General features: G+C 39.6%; 1 protein-coding gene across 3 annotated transcripts; it reads right to left on the reverse strand.

Moving 5' to 3' along the window:
* Window positions 1–765: 765 nt before the first annotated feature.
* Window positions 766–20,005, reverse strand: NME5 (NME/NM23 family member 5). 3 transcript variants are annotated; one of them, XM_077911833.1, is made up of 7 exons: window positions 19,869–20,005; window positions 19,148–19,322; window positions 12,426–12,631; window positions 11,421–11,521; window positions 5,626–5,744; window positions 4,482–4,518; window positions 766–966 (listed from the first exon to the last, which is right to left on the reverse strand). In XM_077911833.1, the coding sequence occupies exons 2-6, from the start codon at window positions 19,274–19,276 to the stop codon at window positions 4,501–4,503; spliced, it is 573 nt and encodes a 190-aa protein (XP_077767959.1). In that variant the 5' UTR covers window positions 19,277–19,322; window positions 19,869–20,005; the 3' UTR covers window positions 766–966; window positions 4,482–4,500. The 3 variants fall into 3 exon arrangements, with proteins under 3 accessions (XP_077767959.1, XP_077767956.1, XP_077767957.1); XM_077911830.1 differs by lacking the exon at window positions 4,482–4,518; XM_077911831.1 differs by lacking the exons at window positions 4,482–4,518; window positions 19,869–20,005 and adding an exon at window positions 19,785–19,852.
* Window positions 20,006–20,161: the final 156 nt, after the last annotated feature.

Consider the following 20,161-nt stretch of genomic DNA (forward strand, 5'->3'; position numbering starts at 1 on the left):
ACCCTATCAAATGTGTCTTTAGCTAGCCCTGTCCTGGTGGCATTTTCAGCAGCCACTACCCTTGCCTGGCACAGTAGGGGAATGTCAAGCAGCAAAGAAATCTAAAGTAGGTTTTTGTTGGTACATGGACTTTTCATCTTCAGTTGTTTCTAATGTGTGTTTTTTATTTTTAAAGATTTACGAGGGGCACCTGGGTGGCTCAGTGGTTGAGCATCTACCTTTGGCTCAGGGTTTGATTCCGGAGTCCCAGGACCAAGTCCCACATCAGGATTCTTGTATGGAGGCTGTTTCTCCCTCTGCCTGTGTCTCTGCCTCTCACTCTCTCTCTCTGTCATGAATAAATAAATAAAATCTTAAAAAAAAATTGTTCGTATCTTAAAAAAAAAAAAAAGATTTACGAGAGAGAGAGAAAGAGATTGCAAGAGACTCAAGAGAGTGGCAGGGAGAAGGACTCCTTGCTGAGTAGGAACCCTGATGTGAGGCTCAATCCCAGGACCCCAGGACCCCAGGATCAGGACCTGAGCCAAAGGCAGACACTTAACCAACTAAGCCACCCAGGCACCCCCAATGTGTCTTATACAAATTAATTGCTGTTCTCTTAATTGGATACCACTTTACGATCACAAGAAATTTACATTTGTCTCATTAATATTCTAAATACTTCTGGATAAAATCAATTTTTTACTGGAAAATAAAAATCATACCCTAAAGCTATATTTTACCTTAGAAAATGCTATCCTATACACAAAACACATTCTTTAAAACTTATATTTTTAAAAACAATTTATTTTGCACGTAGTTACTTAAACCGTTAGGAAGGTTTGTTTGTTTTAATGTAGAAGCATGTATTTTACAATAAGATAGTGATTTGTTCTTTGAGGAACTTTAGGGTTCTTCTGCAGCTGGATTGTGACAAAGCTTTGGTTTGTTGGGATTATTTTTCAGTAGCCAATCAGCTAGCCAAATCTATGGAAAAAAGAAAAAAAACTCTTAATAAACATTTCAATATATATACTATATAAATAATAAATATATACTATGAATGATATAAATTTATACTATATATACAAACTTACACTATAAGTAGTATAAATATATATCAATTTAAAACTTAGTTTTCGAAATCACTGACAATGAGAAAATGACCATTAAAAAACTGAAACACTAAGTTTTGCATTATGCAAGATTGTGAAGTATAGATCCAAATTGGAAAAGAAGTAAACTATCTCCTTTTAACAGATGGCATGATCCTACATATAGAATCCCAAAGAATCCACAAGAAAGTTACTACAACTAATAAATGAACTCAGCAAAGTTGTAGGTGAAAAGATAACACAAAAATAATTTGTGTTGGGCAGCCTGGGTGGCTCAGTGGTTTAGCACCGCCTTCAGCCCAGGGCATGATCCTGGAGACCTGGGATCGAGTCCTGCGTGGGGCTCCCTGCATGGAGCCTGCTTCTCCCTCTGCCTGTGTCTCTGCCTCTCTCTTTCTTTGTGTCTCTCATGAATAAATAAAATCTTTAAAAAAAATCATTTGTGTTTCTACATATCAGCAATAACTCAAAAAGGAAAATAAGTAATAACTTTCATTTCAGTAGCATTAAAAAAAAATCTGGGAGTACATTTAACTAACTTGTATACTGAAAACTTTAAAATGTTGCTAAAAGACATTTAAAGACCTGAGTAAATGTAAAGATAACCTGTGTTCATGGATAGAAAGACTTAATACTATTTTTTCTTTTTTTTTTTTTAATGTTATTTTTAACGTAATCTCTATACCCAACATGGGACTTGAACTCACAACCCTGAGATCAAACATCCCATGCCCCACCGACCAAGCCAACCAGGTGCCCCAAATGACTTAATACTGGTAAGACGTCATTATTATGCAAAGTGAGCTACAGATTCAATCCAATCCTTATGAAATTCCTAACAAATGGTTTTGCAGAAATGTTAAAGTCAATCCTCAAATTCATATGGAATTTCAAGAGGCTCTGAATATAGAAAACAATCATGAAAACAAAAAACAAACTTGGAGAATTTTCTGATTTCATTCCTTTTTTCTTTTTTTAAGTTTTTCATTTATTTACATAGTCTCTACACCCATTGTGGGGGTTACACTCATGATCCTGAGATCAAGAGCTGCATGCTTTTCTGACTGAGCCAGTCAGACACTACATTTTTTTTTTTAAAGTAAACTCTACACCCAATGTGGAGCTTTAAGTCATGACCCCAAACTCAAGAGTCATATGTTCCAACGACTGAGCCACCCAGGAGCCTCCTGTCATCCACTTTTTTTTTTTTTTAAAGATTTTATTTATTTATTCGAGGCAGAGGGAGAAGCAGGTTCCATGCAGGGAGCCTGATATGGGACTCGATCCCTGGATCACACCCTAAACTGAAGGCAGATGCTCAACCACTGAGCCACCCAGGTGTCTCTCATCCACTTTTAACCAGAGTATAGAATGGTATAATCACTACAAAATTTGGCAATACTCATCCAAGTTAAAATTGTACATATCAAACACATCAAACAACATTATTTTAAAAATAGCATTTTTTTTTTTTTACTATTTCCATTTGTAGGAATTTATCCTATAGACATAGGGTACACAGACATATGAATGAAAATATTCACTGTTGGCGGTTTATAATAACAAAAGAGTAGAAACGACCTAAACTATTATCTATATGTGATCAATTAATAAACTGTAAAATATCAGTTCAAGAAAATGCCATAAGCTCTTCTTTTAAAACAGAGCAATTTTGTTTGTGGTGTTATTTAATAACTTATAATAAATATTGAGTATACAAGGTAAAAAGTATCAAATGGTGTGTTTAGTAGCTAGCATTTGTAAATGTTAATGTTAGGTAAAAATAAATATTGGGATCCCACATCAGGCTCCCTGCAGGGAGCCTGCTTCTCCCTCTGCCTGTGTCTCTGCCTGTGTCTCTGCCTCTTTCTGAGTCATGAATAAATAAATAAAATCTTTTTTAAAAAATTGCAGTTAATGTTTGAGCATGTATGCACCAGACATTCTAAGAATTTTACATGCATTCATACTTTTTTCTTTTTTTAAGATTTTATTTATTTATTCATGAGAGAGAGAGAGAGAGAGAGAGAGAGAGAGGCAGAGTCACAGGCAGAGGGAGAAGCAGGTTCCATGCAGGAAGCCTGACGTGGGACTCGATCCCTGGTCTCCAGGATCATGCCCTGGGCTGAAGGCGGCGCACTAAACTGCTGGGCCACAAGGGCTGCCCCTTTTTTTCTTTTAAGTAGGTTCCACACCCAGTATGGAGCCCAATGTGGCACTTGAACTCATGTTCCTGAGATGAAGACCTGAACTGATACCAAGAGTCAGATGCTGAGCACCTGGGTGGTTTAGTTGATTCAGCATCTGACTTCAGCTCAGGTCATAATCCCAGAGTCCTGGGATCGAGTCTTGCATTGAGCTACCTGCTCCAAATGGAGCCTGCTTCTCCCTCTCCCTCTGCCTTCCATTTCGCCTGCTTGTTCTCTCTCTTTTTCTGTCAAATAAAATCTTCAAAAAAAAAAAAAAAAAAAAGAGTTAAGTGCCTAACTGACTGAACCACCCAGGCACCCCCTGTACATTTATACATTTAACCTTAACAATATCTCTATTATGTAGGCAGGTATTAATCTATTTGCATTGTACTGGTGAGAAGAGAAACACTCAGAGGTTAGATATCTGGAATCAGAGTTGAATCCAGGCAAAATGACTTCAAAGACAGGCTTAGGAAATGGAGCCAGGGGTATCTTTTTCTTTTCTTTACATTTTTCAGTAGTATCAGGTTTCTTACTAAATAAACATATGTTTTGTCACGATGAAAATGTCTATTAAAGAAATAACCTACCTAGGGGCACCTGGCTGGCTCAGTCAGTAGGGTGTGTGTGACTCTTGATCTCGGGGGATTATGAGTTTGACCTCCACATTGGGTATATTTAAGAAAAATACATAAAAGGAAAAAAAAAAAGAGAAAAACCTGCCTATCTTTTATTTTTGGTAAAAGTGACAAAGTTAGTAGGAGAGATTAAATCTTTTGTCTTCCAAAGGGGATTCCTTTTTATTTTTATTTTTTTAATTTTTTAAAAGATTTTATTTATTTATTTATGATAGTCACACAGAGAGAGAGAGAGGCAGAGACATAGGCAGAGGGAGAAGCAGGCTCCATGCGGGGACCCCGATGTGGGATTCGATCCCAGATCTCCAGGATCGCGCCCTGGGCCAAAGGCAGGTGCCAAACCACTGCGCCACCCAGGGATCCCCAGGGATTCCTTTTTAGAATGGTAACAGAGGCTAGAGATATTTTGTCACGGTTGGTAATTATAATAACCTTTACTGAGGTGACTGGCTGGCTCAGTGGGAAGAACATGTCATTCTTGATTTTGAGGTTGTGAGTTCCAAGCTCCATGTTGGATATAAAGCTTACTTAAAAAATAAATAAGTGAAATAACCTTCCTTGATTATCTCTCAGTCTTCAAATGAGTGGGAGGACCTGCAAGGAAGGAGCAGAGAAGACATATGGCCCTGGACAACCTACTAGTTCCTCTTACCCAACTATTCTTCCACCTGACTGAACAATGCTGAGGTATCTAGGGACATGAATAAATATATTTTCAATGGAAAAATTTAGATATCATTAAAAATTAAAATGTTGAACAAAATTCAAATATATATCTAATTTTATCATTTGATTATATAAATTATACCCCAAAACAATGCTCTGCATTTGAAGGCCATAGTAACTGAAAATGTATTTAGAAACAATGTTGTTGGGATCCCTGGGTGGCGCAGCGGTTTGGCGCCTGCCTTTGGCCCAGGGCGCGATCCTGGAGACCCGGGATCGAATCCCACATCGGGCTCCCGGTGCATGGAGCCTGCTTCTCCCTCTGCCTGTGTCTCTGCCTCTCTCTCTCTCTCACTGTGTGCCTATCATAAAAAAAAAAAAAAAAATTTAGAAACAATGTTGTTGATGGTTGATGGGACACCTGGGTGGCTCAGTGGTTTGGTGCCTGCCTTTGGCCCAGGGTGTGATCCTGGAGTCCCAGGATTGATTCCCACATTGAGCTCCCTGCATGGAGCCTGCTTCTCCCTCTGCCTGTGTCTCTGCCTCTGTCTCTCATGAATAAATAAGTAAAATCTGTAAAAAAAGAAAAAATAGAAACAATGTTGTTGTTTTTTTGCTTTATAGGAACAATGTTCTTAAAGAGTTAAAATGCAACAAAAGAATAAGTAATCAAAAGTTATATATAAGTATCTAAAATGTATATGAAATGGTTTTTATTTTTTTTAATTTTTTTTAATTTTATTTTTTTAAATTTTTATTTATTTATGATAGTCACACACAGAGAGAGAGAGAGGCAGAGACATAGGCAGAGGGAGAAGCAGGCTCCATGCACCTGGAGCCCGACGTGGGATTCGATCCAGGGTCTCCAGGATCGCACCCTGGGCCAAAGGCAGGCGCTAAACCGCTGCGCCACCCAGGGATCCCTGAAATGGTTTTTAAAATGCTCTTAATACTTCCACTGTTTCAAAAAAATACAATATTCTAAATATGAAAACTATAGACAACTTCTTTAGTGTGAATAAAAAGAGTTCTTACAAAAGGATCCGCTGGTTTCTCCTTACAAAGTGTTGTGAGTCCTTGAAGCAGAGTTGGTGTTACATATAAATTTAAATAGTCCTTAGCAGCTTGTCCAACTGGAATGGGCTCAATAATCACTGCAAATACAAATGTATTCCCCTTAAAACACAAATGATGAAATATTATATAATCATTACAAAGAAAGAAATTTTAGTAGATGATACTTATAAAAGTTTTTTTTTTTTTCATAAAAAACAGAACTAGACACATAGCATACATAGTTTGTTCAAACACACACAAGCACTGGGACACCTGGGTGGCTCAGTGGTTGAGCGTCTGCCTTCGGCTCAGGGTGTTATCTCACGTCTTGGGATGGAGTCCCATTTTGGGCTCCCTGTAAGGAGCCTGCCTCTCCCTCTGCCTATGTCTCTGCCTCTCTCTCTCATGAATAAATAAATAAATCTTTTTTTTCAAGATTTTATTTATTCATGAGAGACACAGAGAGAGAGAGAGAGAGGCAGAGACACGGCAGAGGGAGAAGTAGGCGCCGTGCAGGGAGCCCGACACAGGACTTGATCCCGGGTCTCCAGGATCATGCCCTGGGCTGAAGGTGGCGCTAAACCACCGAGCCACCCGGGCTGCCCTAAATAAATAAATCTTAAAATAATAATAATAATAATCTTTTTTAAAAATTGAAAACTTCATAAACTCTAGATAAACGTCCCTTATTTCATATGATTTGCAAATATTTCCTACTAGTTTGTGGCTAACCTCAATATTTTTATTATTTTTATTATTTTTTAAAAGATTTTATTTATTCATGAGAGACACAGAGACAGAGGCAGAGGGAGAAGCAGGCTCCATGCAGGGAGCCTGATGTGGGACTCAACCCGGGACTCCAGGATCATGCCCTGGGCCGAAGAGAGAGGCGCCAAACCGCTGAGCCATCCAGGGATCCCTTCTCAATTTTTTTTTTTTTTTAAGATTTTATTTATTTATTCATGAAAGACATAGAGGGAGAGAGGCAGAGACACAGGCAGAGGGAGAAGCAGGCTCCCTGCAGGGAGCCTGATGCGGGATTCGATCCCTGGCGGGGTCACGCCCTAAGCTGAAGGCAGATGCTCAACCTCTGAGCCACCCAGGCGTCCCCTCAATATTTTTAATGTTGGCTTTTGAAACATTAAAAGGGACATATTCTTTTTTTTTTTTTTTTAACATTTTATTTGTTTATTCATAGAGACACAGAGAGAGAGAGAGGCAGAGACACAGGCAGAGGGAGAAGGCTCCATGCAGGGAGCCTGATGTGGGACTCGATCCCAGGTCTCCGGTATCACGCCCTGGGCTGGAGGCGGCACTAAACCCGCCGATCCACCAGGGCTGCCCAAAAGAGACATATTCTTATTCATCTTCATATTTCTTTTAATTTTGAGGTAGCCTAATTTATCAATAGTTTTTTGTATCATGTTTTTGATGTCATATTAAAAAAAATCCCTTTGTCCAACCCAAGATCATGAAGATTTTCCATGTTTTCTTCTAGATATTTTTAGCTCTTGTGTTTAGGTCTATGATCCATTGTTAAGTTTTGTATTAGGTGTGAAACAAGGATCTGAATTCTTTCTCTCTTTTCTTTTTTTGCATGTGGATATTCAGTTGTCCTAGCATCATTTGCAGAAAAGATCATCCTTTCCCCATCAGACTGTCCAGGTGCCTTTGTTGAAAATCAACTGACCATAAATGTAAGGATTTATTCCTAGATTCTCACTTCTGTTTCATAATCTAAATATCTAGTAAAATACTGTCTTAATTATCTCTTAATTATTGTCGTCTCATAGTAAGATTTGAAATAAGATTAGTGGAAGCTCTCCAACTTATTTCTTCTGTTTAAAAATTGTTTTACCTTGCCTAAATCTTTTGCAATTCCATATAAATTTTCGAATCAGCTTGCCAACTTCTACATAAAAGAATGTATGGATTTTGATAGGAAGTGCATTAAATTAATTGGTCAGTTTGGAAAGAACTGCCATCCGAACAATACTGACTCTTCTAATCCATCAATACGGGATGTCTCTTTATTTTAGATAGTCTTTCACTTCTTTCAGTAATTTTTTTTAAAGATTTTATTTAAAAAAAATAAAGATTTTATTTGTTTATTCATGAGAGACACAGAGAGAGAGGCAGAGACACAGGCAGAGGGAGAAGCAGGCTCCATGCAGGGAGCCCGATGTGGGACTTGATCCCAGAACCCCAGGATCATGCCCTGAGCCAAAGGCAGATGCTTAACCGCTGAGCCATCCAGTGTCCCTCTTTCATTAGTGTTTTATGCATTTCAGTGTATAAGAATTGCATTTCTTTTGTTAAATTTATTCCTAAGTATTACTTATTTATTTATGTAATTTCAGTATAAGTGACACACAGTGTGTTATACTAGTTTCAGGTATACAACATAATGATTCAACAATTCTATATATTGCTCAGTGTTCAAGTGTACTCTTAATCCCCCCCTTTGGGATGCTTGGGTGGTTCAGTGGTTGAGCATCTGCCTTCAGCTCAGGTCGTAATCCCAGGGTCCTAGGATCGAGTCCCACATCAGGACCTCTGCATGGAGCCTGCTTCTCCCTCTGCCTGTGTCTCTGCCTCTCTCTCTCTCTCTCTCTGTCTCTCTCATGAATAAATAAATAAATCTTAAAAAAAAAAATCCCCCCTTCACCTATTTCATCATCCCCCACCCAGCTATTCTTTGGTAACCAACAGTTTGTTTTCTTTTTTCTTTCTTTCTTTCTTTCTTTCTTTCTTTCTTTCTTTCTTTCTTTCTTCCTTCTTTCTTTCTTTCTTTTTCTTTCTTCTTTTTTTTTAACAGTTTGTTTCTAAGACTGTATTTTGGTCTCTTTTTTCTTTGTTTATTTTGTTTTGTAAATCCCACCTATGAGTGAAATAGTATTTATTATTTTGATGCTATTGTGAATGACATTATTTCTTTCATTTTTAGATTGTTTCTACATTTTTTTTAAGATTATTTGAAATAGAGTGCACATGAGCAAGGAGGGGTGGGTGGGTCAGAGAGAGACAAAGAGAAAGAGAGAATCCTGAAGCCGACTCCCTGCTGAAAGCCTAAACCCCACAACCCTGAGATCACAATCTGAGCTGAAATCAAGAGTCATTAGCTTAACTGACTGAGCCACCCAGGTGCCTATCTACCTCTATATATTTTTGCTGGTTATTTATTATTTGTCTAGCAACTAGGTTTGGGTAAATTAATGTGAAAATAAAGAATGTTTTCATGTTTCTTACACAGATGAACCTTCATGGCAGTTTTTGAAGATTTCTAATGACATTTGTAGTTTATATATTGTATTATTTTTATAGATTTTTAAAATATGCTCATCTTGAGAGCAGGGACATATTCATCTTCATATTTCTGGCACATAGTAGGTAATTCAATAAATTTGTTAAGGAATGGAATATAGCAAAGCCATGAATTAGCCATCTCTATTGAAAGGGAGAGGTAAGGGCACTACTTTTTTTTCAAAGGTTAGGAACATGTCTGAATATCTTTATGGCTTGCTTGAGGGACTCCTCATACAAGATTTTGCACATGATTCTTGACTGATTGGTAAGCAAGAGGGAGCTCATACCCCAAACCCTGAGAATTTACTCCAAAGAACTTCACAATCTCACAGAAAAGATCTGCAGCATGGCAGGTAATCATTTATATTTATCTTACAACTGCTGCTTCTCAAATGTCTAACTATGTCTCTTAAACTCATGTTAAGAGGACAAATTAATGGGTAAAATCAAAAGCAATCTAAAATACCAGTTTAGGGATATAATCCTATGAGTAAGAAGTGCTTCCCCCCAAAAAGGACTAGAAAAAACAAAACAATAATAGCAGTTAATAGTTGAGCACATATGCACCAAACACTCTTAAGAATTTTACATGCATTTATACGTTCAACCCTAACAATATCCCTAGTAGGTAGGAAGGTACTAATAATATTTGCATTTTACTGATGAGAAGAGAAAAACTCAGAGGTTAGATGCCTGGAGTCAGAGGAAAGATGTAATTCACTAGTAGGACTAAATCTAAAGTACTATCACATTAAAAAGACATTTCATGTTTGAGATGTACTTTAAAATAATATGGAAGCATGAGAAGTTGAAGAGATTATAGATGAAATAAGACCGATCATAATTATCTAAGTTGGGTGATAGGTTCATCAGGAATTTATTATAGGAATTTATTATATTATTTTGTCTACTTTTGATGTTTGAAATTTTCCACAATAATTCCAAAGAAAAAGATACCCTAATGGAAGAGACATATGATAAAAATTAGATCAATAACAATAAAATATGTAAGTAGGCAAATCCTTTCGTGTACAGATACCTATAAGACAGTTTTTGTGAGGCATCCAGCAGGCTCAGTGGGTGGAGCATGAGGCTCTTTATCTCAAGGTCATGAATTCAAGACCTACATTCACTGTAGAGATTACTTAAAAATTAAAAAATGAAAGTAAAAATAAATAAAAATCAATAGCTAAAAAACCAAAACAAAACCCATCAGCTTTTGTTTGTCTAAGAATCAGGACCTATAGTGCTGCATGGGTGGCTCAGTTGGGCTCAGGTCATGATCCCAGGGATGAGCCCCATCTGGGTGACCAGTAGGCTCCCTGCTCAGGGGGAGTCTGCTTCTCTCTCTCCACCACCCCATCCCACACTCATGCTCTCTCTTAAATAAATAAATATCTTTTTAAAAAGGAAAAAAAAAGATTCAGGACTTTTATTTTTAAAAATATTTTATTTATGTATTCATGAGAGACACAGAGAGAGAGAGAGAGAGAGAGAGGCAGAGACAGAAGCAGGTTCCATGCAGGGAGCCTGATGTGGGACTCAATCCCGGGTCTCCAGGATCAGGCCCTGGGTGAAGGCGGTGCCAAACCACTGAGCCACCCGGGCTGCCCACCGATTCAGGACTTTTAAATCTCCAAGACTGATTTATTTTCTTTGAATAAATCATCAGTAGAAAATACTAAGGTATAGGCCTAAATGACTTAAGAGAAAAATAATAGGCCAAAAAAATATTTGAAGCTTCCCAAGGCTTTACATCTTTTTCTTTGTAACAGAAATCACCAAGTTTTCTTCTGGATCTAAAAATATTATTATTTTTAAATTTTATTTATTTATTCATGAGAGACACAGAGAGAGAGAATGAGAGAGGCAGAGGGAGAAGCAGGCTCCATGCAGGGAGCCCAATGTGGGACTCGATCCTGGGTCTCCAGGATCACACCCTGGGCTGAAGGCGGCGCTAAACCACTGAGCCACCTGGGCTGCCCTAAACATATTATTGAAAACAAACTAAAAACCTCAATGCTGTTCCTTACTATGCCCACATCTAAAGATTTACAACTTCCATAACAGGAAGGGAACAAAAAAGGGCCTGAGACCTACTAATTTCACAATAAACTATGAGAGAAAGTGAGAAATCTATCATAATTTCCAAGGGAGACTGCTTTTGTCATGTGTAACAAACTTATGCATTAGGGAGAACTTCAGGAATTGCAACAAAGGAGAAGAGAAACCCTAAACATGGCTAATAAAAAAGTAAACATCAAAAGATTCCCCACAGGACCAATTTAGTTCTGAGGGAAATATTGAGTTTTACATTCTTGGTCTCAAGACTGTAAGTAACTATAACTTGAAAATATGACAAAATATACAGAGAAAAACTCTGTTCTTTCCTAGCTACATCACCCAAATGAAAGAAAAAGCAAGCAACAGGGACATGTACTTGACTAAATTACTCATCAGTAACTCACCATCAGGAAACATGAATTGAATTTCTCTTTCTGCTGCGGCAAAATCATTGCTCCCGTGAAGTGCATTCCTTAAGTCATCTGTGCCATAAATTGCCCTTAGACTAAAAGTACGTTAGAAAAAATAAATAAATAAATAAATAAATGTACGTTAGAGATGATGAACACCCAATGTGATAGCCTTTCCTTACTCTTTACATATGCATTCTACTTAGGAATTTTACAGAAGCATCGCCACTTCTCTCACATATGGAAGTTTTAATTTATTTTTTTTAATTTATTTTTGTTTATTTATGATAGTCATACAGAGAGAGAGAGAGGCAGAGACACAGGCAGAGGGAGAAGCAGGCTCCATGCACCGGGAGCCCGACGTGGGATTCGATCCCGGGTCTCCAGAATCGCGCCCTGAGCCAAAGGCAGGCGCCAAACCGCTGCGCCACCCAGGGATCCCAGTTTTAATCTATTTTGAATTTAAGGTTAAATCTATCTAGATGAGTGTCAACTATATTTAAATCTGCAGGAGGGATACATTGGAAAATAGGAATTTGTTGGGTGAAGAGGTGTTGCTTTGTGAGAAGTGAAAGGGCAACATATATTAAAAAATGTAAGAATTCAATGTCCTCCCTGGTTTCCAAACTTTGATGATAATGCTGAAAATCTGGTTTTCCGGCCTTCTACTACCAAAATTATTTTAAAAAGCCATGCCAATTTTCCTATGGAAAAATCCTATGTCAGTGGCAGTTTAATTCAAGGATGAGAGAATTAGTCTAATCAGTCATAAATCAGACATTCCCTGAGGACTTTTGGGGTACTTGGTATTAAGATAAACATTTCTATACCTAAAATGTAAAACTGACTCCACCCTCATCCCAAATAAAAAACCAAAAAGTTGGCTTAGGAAAACTTTCAAATGAAAATAAACTGCTATTACAATCAGTTTTGGGAGTGTTTTTTGTTGTTTTTTTCATTTTTATAGTTGGATTCCATTTTTCCCCGTTGGAAAGTTACCTGTCTGGGTGTGTCTCCTTAGCTACTAAGGTATTAGTTGGTCCCAAAAGTTCTTTCCAGTAAGAGATGGCTTTATGTCTAGCTAATATCATGGCAACAAGTGGTCCAGAACTCATGTAAGCTGTTAAATTGGGGAAAAACATTTTCCCATACTGTTCCACATAAAAGTTACTACAGTGCTCAGGGCTGAGATGCAGTTTTCTTCTCTATAAGAGAAACAAAGTCAACAAAAGTATTTAAAATGACAGTTCAATAATAATTAAGTCATTAATAACTTGAAATTAATACTAATCTGATTATAAATTTGAGATTTTTGTATTACAAAGAAAGGGAGAGGTAAGAAAGCTAAATGTAGGGCAGCCCGGGTGGCTCAGGGGTTTGGCTCCACCTTCAGCCCAGGGCCTGATCCTGGAGACCGGGATTGAGTCCCATGTTGGCTTCCTGCATGGAGCCTGCTTCTCCCTCTGCCTGTCTCTGCCTCTCTGTCTCTCATGAATAAACAAAATCTTAAAAAAAAAACAAATTGATAATGAGGGGCACCTAGGTGAGTCATTTGGTTAAGTGTCTGACTTCAGCTCCGATTTCTCAGGGCTCTGATGTCGAGCCTTCAGCTGGGGGGTAGGGAGGGTTCAGCTCAGCAGCGGGTCTGCTTCTCCCTTGCTCTTGCTCTCTGCTCCTCTCCCTGCCTCATGCTCACTCTCTCAAAAATAAAAAATGGATAATGAATCAGTAATTCTGGAGTGTCTAGGTGGCTCAGTTGGTCTGCCTTGGGCTCAGGTCTTAGGGTCTTAGGATGAAGCCTCCCATGGGGCTCCCTGCTCAGCAGGGTGTCTGCTTCTCCCTCTGCCCACAGCCCATCCACTGCCCCCACCATGCTGTCTCTCAAATAAATAAATACTAAAAAAAAAAAAAAAAATCAGGTCAGGAAGCCTGGCTGGTTCAGCCAGTGGAGCATGTGGCATGTGACTCTTGGTCTTGGGGTTTTGAATTTGAGCCCCACCCTGGGTGTGAAGACTGATTAAAAATAAAATCTTCAGGAGTGCCTGGATGGCTCAGTCAGTTAAGCTTCTGCCTTGGGCCCACATCATGATCCCAGGGTCCTGGGACCCAGCCCTGCATTAGAGCCCCACATCAGGCTCCCTGCTCAGTGGGGAGTTTGCTTCTTTCTCTCCTGTTCCCCCTGCCTGTGCTCCCTGTCAAATAAATTTAAATAAATCTTTTTTTTTTTTCTGCCCCTCCTCCCATTCAAATTTAAATAAATCTTTAACAAAATAGGACCAGGTAAAATATTTTGGAATTTGGGTGAATATTTTCACAAAAAGAAGCAGTATTAAATAGTATCAGGAAAGGAAACTTTTATTTTGCTTTTTGTTTTTTGGGTTTTTGGGGAAACTTTATTTTGTAACAAAGCATACACCGCCACCTACTGAAAGGATGCATCATTTTTCAGAGTCTCCCTAGGTGCAACAAGAAAGGTTCAAGTTCAATGGACTTCCAACTACAAGAAAGTCTTTTTTTTTTTTTTTAAGATTTTATTTATTTAGCAACGCCTGGGTGGCTCAGCGGTTGAGCATCTGGCTTTGGCTCAGGGAATGATCCCAGGAATCTGGGATTGAGTCCTGCATGGAGCCTGCCTCTGCCTCTCTCTCCCTCTGCCTTTGTCACTGCCTCTCTCTCTGTCTCTCATGAATTAAAAAGAAAAAAGAAAAAAAATATTTTATTTATTCATGAGAGATGGAGAGAGAAAGAGGCAGAAGCAGGCTTCCCTCGGAGCCGGGAGCCCGATGTGGGACTTGATCCCAGGACACTTGGGATCATGACCCAAGTAGAAGGCAGATGCTTAATGGACTGAGCCACCCCAATTGCCCCTAAAGCTTATTTTAAAAGCATACAGAACAAAGAATAAATATTGTACAATTCCACTTACATGAGATATCTGAAATAGTCAAAGTCAGAGAGACAAAAAAAAGCAGAATAGTACCTACTATTCTTCCCTGTCTGGGAAGAGGGGTAAACAGAGTGAGTGAGTAATGAGCACAGTTTCAGTTTCAGATGAAGAAAAAGTATAAGAGATGGATGGTGATGGCTGAACAATAAAGGGAATGTACTTAAGATCACTAAACTGTACACCTAAAAATGATAAATTTATGTTGTATATATTTTATCACAATTAAAACAAGAATGAAGCATACACTATACCAAAGCTTTCTTGGGTATGAAATTTACTGCTGAAAAAAAAAAAAACACGAAATTTACTGCTGATTAGGAAAAGTGTTAAATATTAGTATTTATGCTAATTAACATTCTCACCAGTCAAGGACCAACTACTGCAAAGTAGGTTTTCATATTGAAATTCATATAGTCAAGAAAAAGAAATCTGAGAAATTACAAAACCATCTGGTTTAGTATAATCCTTGATTCTATTATTTAAAATTATGATGTGAGGCGCCTGGGTGCCTCAGTCAGTTAAGTGTCTGCCTTTGGCTCAGGTCATGATCCTGGGGTCCTGGGATCAAGTCCCAAGTCGGCTCCCTGCTCATCAAGGAGCCTACTTCTCCCTCTCTCTGCCTCCTCCCTCTCTTCATGCTCTCAAATAAATAAATAAAATCTTAAAAAAAATAAAGATGTGTCAGTATTTGTGATTCATAGGCATATTTAACATGAGCTACTTAAGTTTTTCACTGTTTCTAAAATACGGACTTCTAAAAAAAACTTAAATATGTTATCTTTATCTTATTTGTAGACTTCATTTAATATTTTTTCCCCCAAAACTTAATGGGTAATAAACTTACAGGGATAGGGCAACCCGGGGGGCTCAGCGGTTTGGCGCTGCCTTCAGCCCAGGGCCGGATCCTGGAGACCTGGGATTGAGTCCCACATCAGGCTCCCGGTTTGGAGCCTGCTTCTCCCTCTGCCTGTGTCTCTGCCTCTCTCTCTCTCTCATAAATAAATAAATAACATCTTTAAAAAATAATAAAAAAATAAATAAACTTAGAGGGATAAGAAATTCAAAACACTATAAAAAGGCATATTGAAAAATCAGATTTCCATTCCTGTCTTAATTCACCCTGTTCTTCCTTGCCCTCAAATAGGCAACCATTTTTAATCTCCTAGTGCTTCATTTTGCAAACACTGGCAAACATGAATATGTATTTTTCTATCACAAAAGATTGCTATATACAGCTGTCATCTTCCTTTTTGTAACAGAATGTGGAGAAGTTCCTCTTTTTTCATTTTCAATTAGTTGCATAGTAATCAATTTGGTGGTTTCATCAGGTTTTTTTTTTTTTTTTTAATTTTATTTATTCATGAGAGAGACAAGTAGGAGGAGAAGCAGGCTCCTCACCTGGAGCCCAATCCTGGAGCCCAGGATTCTGGGATCACAACCTTAGCCAAAGGTAGACGCTCAACCACTGAGCTACTGTATTGCCCCTGTCAGAGTAAACTTAACCAATCCCCCCCCTCCTTTTTTTTAAAGATTTTATCTATTTATTCATTAGACAGAGAGACAGAGGCAGAGACACAGGCAGAGGGAGAAGCAGACTCCATGCAGGGAGCCCGACGTGGGACTCGATCCTGGGTCTCCAGGATCAGGCCCTGGGCAGAAGGCGGTGCTAAACCGCTGAGCCACCCAGGCCACCCTCCCTTTTTTTTTTTTTTAGATTTTTTTTTTAATTTTTAAAAATTTGTTCATGAGAGATACAAAGAGAGAGAGAGAGAAAGAGAGAAAGAGAGAGAGGCAGAGACACAGGAGGAGGGAGAAGCAGGCTCCATGCCAGAACCCGAGGCGGGACTCGATCCTGGGACTCCAGGATCACACCCTGGGTGGAAGGCAGGCGCTTAAACCAGTGAGCCACCCAGGCTGCCCTTTCCTAACATTTATTAAGAAGTTCTTTACCTGAGTCTCTTAACTATATTAAATATTTCATTATACATTCCTGCACTATTTCCTTACACTTTCTTGTACCATTCCTATCCCGAGCTTTTACCTATGCTTCTAAACTCAAATGAAATTTCTTATCTTCCCTGAAGATGAAGTTTTCTTTTTAAAACCCTGACAAAACAGGGGCACCTGGGTGGCTTAGTCAGTTAAGTGTCTGCTTTAGCTCATGTCATGATCCCTGAGGCCCATATCTGACTTTCTGCTCAGCAACAAGTCTGCTTCTCCCTCTCTCTCTCCCTCTATGATCTCTCCGGCTCTCATTCTCTCTCAAAAAAATAAATACAATCCTTTTTAAAAGATAAAAACAAAGCACTGACAAAATAGACAATATGACACTTTACAAATATAAGAGAATTGGGATCCCTGGGTGGCGCAGCGGTTTGGCGCCTGCCTTTGGCCCAGGGCGCGATCCTGGAGACCTGGGATCGAATCCCACATCAGGCTCCTGGTGCATGGAGCCTGCTTCTCCCTCTGCCTATGTCTCTGCCTCTCTCTCTCTCTCTCTCCGTGACTATCATAAATAAATAAAAAATTTAAAAAAAAATCTTAACAAATATAAGAGAATTAAAAACCTGGAATTTCAAATAGGAATAATACAAAAAAGGAATATTCAAAATATTCCATTCTATTTGATAATCTTCATTTTTAAAAAGATTTTATTTATTTATTTATTTATTTATTTATTCAAAAGAGACACAGAAAGAGAGGCAGAGACACAGGTAGAGGGAGGAGAAGCAGGCTCCATGCAAGGAGCCCAATGCGGGACTCAATCCTGGAAATCCGGGATCATGCCCTGAGCCAAAGGTAGACGCTCAACCACTGAGCCACCCTGGCGCCCCAAGATTTTATTTTTTATGAGAGATACAGAGAGACAGAGACAGAGGCAGAGACGTAGGCAGAGGGAGAAGCAGGCTCCTGCGAGGACCTTGGGATCACAACCTGAGCCAACATTAGAGGCTCAACCACTGAACCACCCAGGCATCCCTGTTTGATCATCTTTAACACTCTTCTTACATACATTTTCAAACTTTTACCAATGCAGGATAAGGCTTAAAACATTAAATGGTTTTGTTTTTGTTTTTGTTTTTTTAAGATTTTATTTATTTGAGAGGGGGAGAAAGAGAGAGACAGGAGCAGGAGGAGGAGCAGAGGGAGAATCAGGCTCCTCGCTGAGCAGGGAGCAGGAAGCAGGATGAGGGACTTGGTCCCAAGACCTGGAGATCACAACCTAACCAAAAGGCAGATGTTTAACCGACTGAGCCACTCAGGTGTCCCAAAACATTAAATGTTTGTTGTTGTTTTTTTTAAGATTTTATTTATTTATTTATTTTTTATTTATTTATTTATTTTTATTTATTTATGATAGTCACACAGAGAGAGAGAGAGAGGCAGAGACACAGGCAGAGGGAGAAGCAGGCTCCATGCACCGGGAGCCCGATGTGGGATTCGATCCCGGGTCTCCAGGATCGTGCCCTGGGCCAAAGGCAGACGCTAAACCACTGCGCCACCCAGGGATCCCATTTTATTGATTTATTCATGAGAGACAGAGAGAGGCAGAGACACAAGCAGAGGGAGAAGCAGGCTCCCTGTAGGGTGCCCAATGCAGGACTCGATCCTGGGACCTTGTGATCACAACCTGAGTCAAAGGTAGATGCTCAACCACTAAGCCACCCAGTTGCCCCCATTTTGAAAAAAAATTCCGGGTGCCTGGATGGCTCAGGGATTGAGCGCACCTGCCTTTGGCTCAGGTTGTGATCCCGGGGTCCTGGGATCGAGTCCCACATCGGGCTTTACACAGGGAGCCTGCTTCTCCCTCTGTCTATGTCTCTGCCTCCCTGTCTGTGTCTCTCATGAATTAATAAATAAAATCTTTAAAAAAATAATTGAAAAATATTCCAACAATCTAAAAGCCCATCAATTGAGGAACAAGTAAATAACTTGTGGTTCATTCACACAGGGGAATATTACACAGAAGTTAGGAAGAATGAGAGATTCAGATATAATAACTGAGCAACTTTGTAAAAGGGGTCAAGGGAAGAAGACTGTCCTATTTTATAGGGGGAAATGTTTGTAAATGCTTACAAAAATCCTGCAAAGAAAAAAAATATCCTGCAAAGACAGAAGGCACTAAGTAGTTGCCTTTTCTGGAGATTGAGACTTGGGTGAGAGAGGAGAGGAGGAAAAGGAATTTTAATTCTCATTTTAGGGATCCCTGGGTGGCGCAGCGGTTTAGCACCTGCCTTTGGCCCAGCGCGATCCTGGAGACCCGGAATCGAATCCCACGTCGGGCTCCCAGTGCATGGAGCCTGCTTCTCCCTCTGCCTATGTCTCTGCCTCTCTCTCTCTGTGTGTGTGACTATCATAAATAAATAAAAATTAAAAAAATTAATTCTCGCTTTATATCCTTTTGAAAAATGAAAGAATTTATTTAATTTTTTAAAGATTTTATTTATTTGATAGAGAGTACAAACAGGGGGAGTGGCAGAGGGAGAGGGAGAAACAGGCTCCCCACTGAAGTGGGGAGTCCTATGCAGATCCTGGGACCCTAGGATCAAGACCTGGGCAGAAGGTAGATGCTTAACCAACTGAGCCACCCAGGTACCCCCTGAAAAAAACTTTAAAACTAACACATACAACTTTTATACTGAAAAATTAAAATAAATCTAAGTTTAGTACTAAGCACTAAAGCACTGAATAGGTTAACATATTTAAACTTTTTCTTTTTTTTTTTTAAGGAGCAAAGAGAATAAAAACCATCATCATCATGCCCAGAAGTTACCTGAACAATGGTGAATCCAGATCTGAGAATAATATCCTGTATCTCCTCCTCTTTGTCAGCAATATCTGGTTTGATAATAGCCAAAGTTTTTTCTACATATATCTGAGGTGGGGGCATTGATAGCTCCATTCTGCCTTTCCAGGGTACAATTTAGGAGATTCTCCACAGGTATCAACTGCAATGACATGCATCACCCCCACCCCAAATTTAATGTAATTGTGATTATAAACAGCATTATTAGGCGCTTGATTTTATTAGCTTATAAAGTTAGAAACTGCCGAATCTTTTTCGATAAGCAGTCTCAATAATACAATGGGGGGGGGGGTGCGCCTCGCCTCGATGGCCCAGTCCAGGGAGCAGGTGCCTCCATCTCTGGATTGGGGTTCGAGCCCCAGGATGGGTGTAGAGATTACATAAATAAATAAACAAAAAGTACAATTTCTACTCTATGTCTAATTCATGCCCTTGGTTTTCCTAAACACTTTCGTTGAGGTACAGAGGCCAGGGGCAACCCGAAGGCCTGCGTGCGGCGCAGACTCTCGCAACTGCTGGTGAACTGTCTACCCTGCCCCCGCCCCCCCCACCCCCGCCCTTCTCCCGCCCCTCCCAGAAGGTCTTGCACTGGATCTGGCCTGACTGGAAAGCAGCATTCCCAGGTCCTAGTGCCAATTTGAAGTGCACTCGCAGACCCCACGGGAGCAGCCCTTCCGTACGCACTCACCCTGCCGCCCACTCCTGCTGGGCCACCGCAGCCTGTTGCTAAGAGACCCAAAGCAAAGTTCAGGGACGGTGGCTCCAGAGGGCCAATCCCAGCACAGCGCGTCACAGACTTTGGGTTCCTTTATAATGAAGAGAAGGGGCCACTACAAGTCTCTTTATTCCCCCCTTGCCAATCTTAGAGTACTAGACGTTTTCCAACATTGTCCTCATCTTATTTATTTTTTATTTTTATTTTTATTTTTTATTTATGATAGTCACACACACACACACACACACACACACACACACACACAG

This window comes from Canis aureus, chromosome 10 (assembly GCF_053574225.1).
Source record: "Canis aureus isolate CA01 chromosome 10, VMU_Caureus_v.1.0, whole genome shotgun sequence".
NCBI classification, from domain to species: Eukaryota; Metazoa; Chordata; class Mammalia; order Carnivora; family Canidae; genus Canis; species Canis aureus.

Excerpts from the sequence above, each read along its gene's own strand:
- NME5 (XM_077911830.1), bottom strand. The coding sequence starts at position 19,276 with ATGGAGCTATCAATGCCCCCACCTCAGATATATGTAGAAAAAACTTTG. Across the intron at positions 12,632-19,147 it reads CTGGATTCACCATTGTTCAG|AGAAGAAAACTGCATCTCAG; the intron begins GTAACTTCTGGG and ends TTTCTCTTATAG. Across the intron at positions 11,522-12,425 it reads AAGGAGACACACCCAGACAG|TCTAAGGGCAATTTATGGCA; the intron begins GTAACTTTCCAA and ends ACGTACTTTTAG.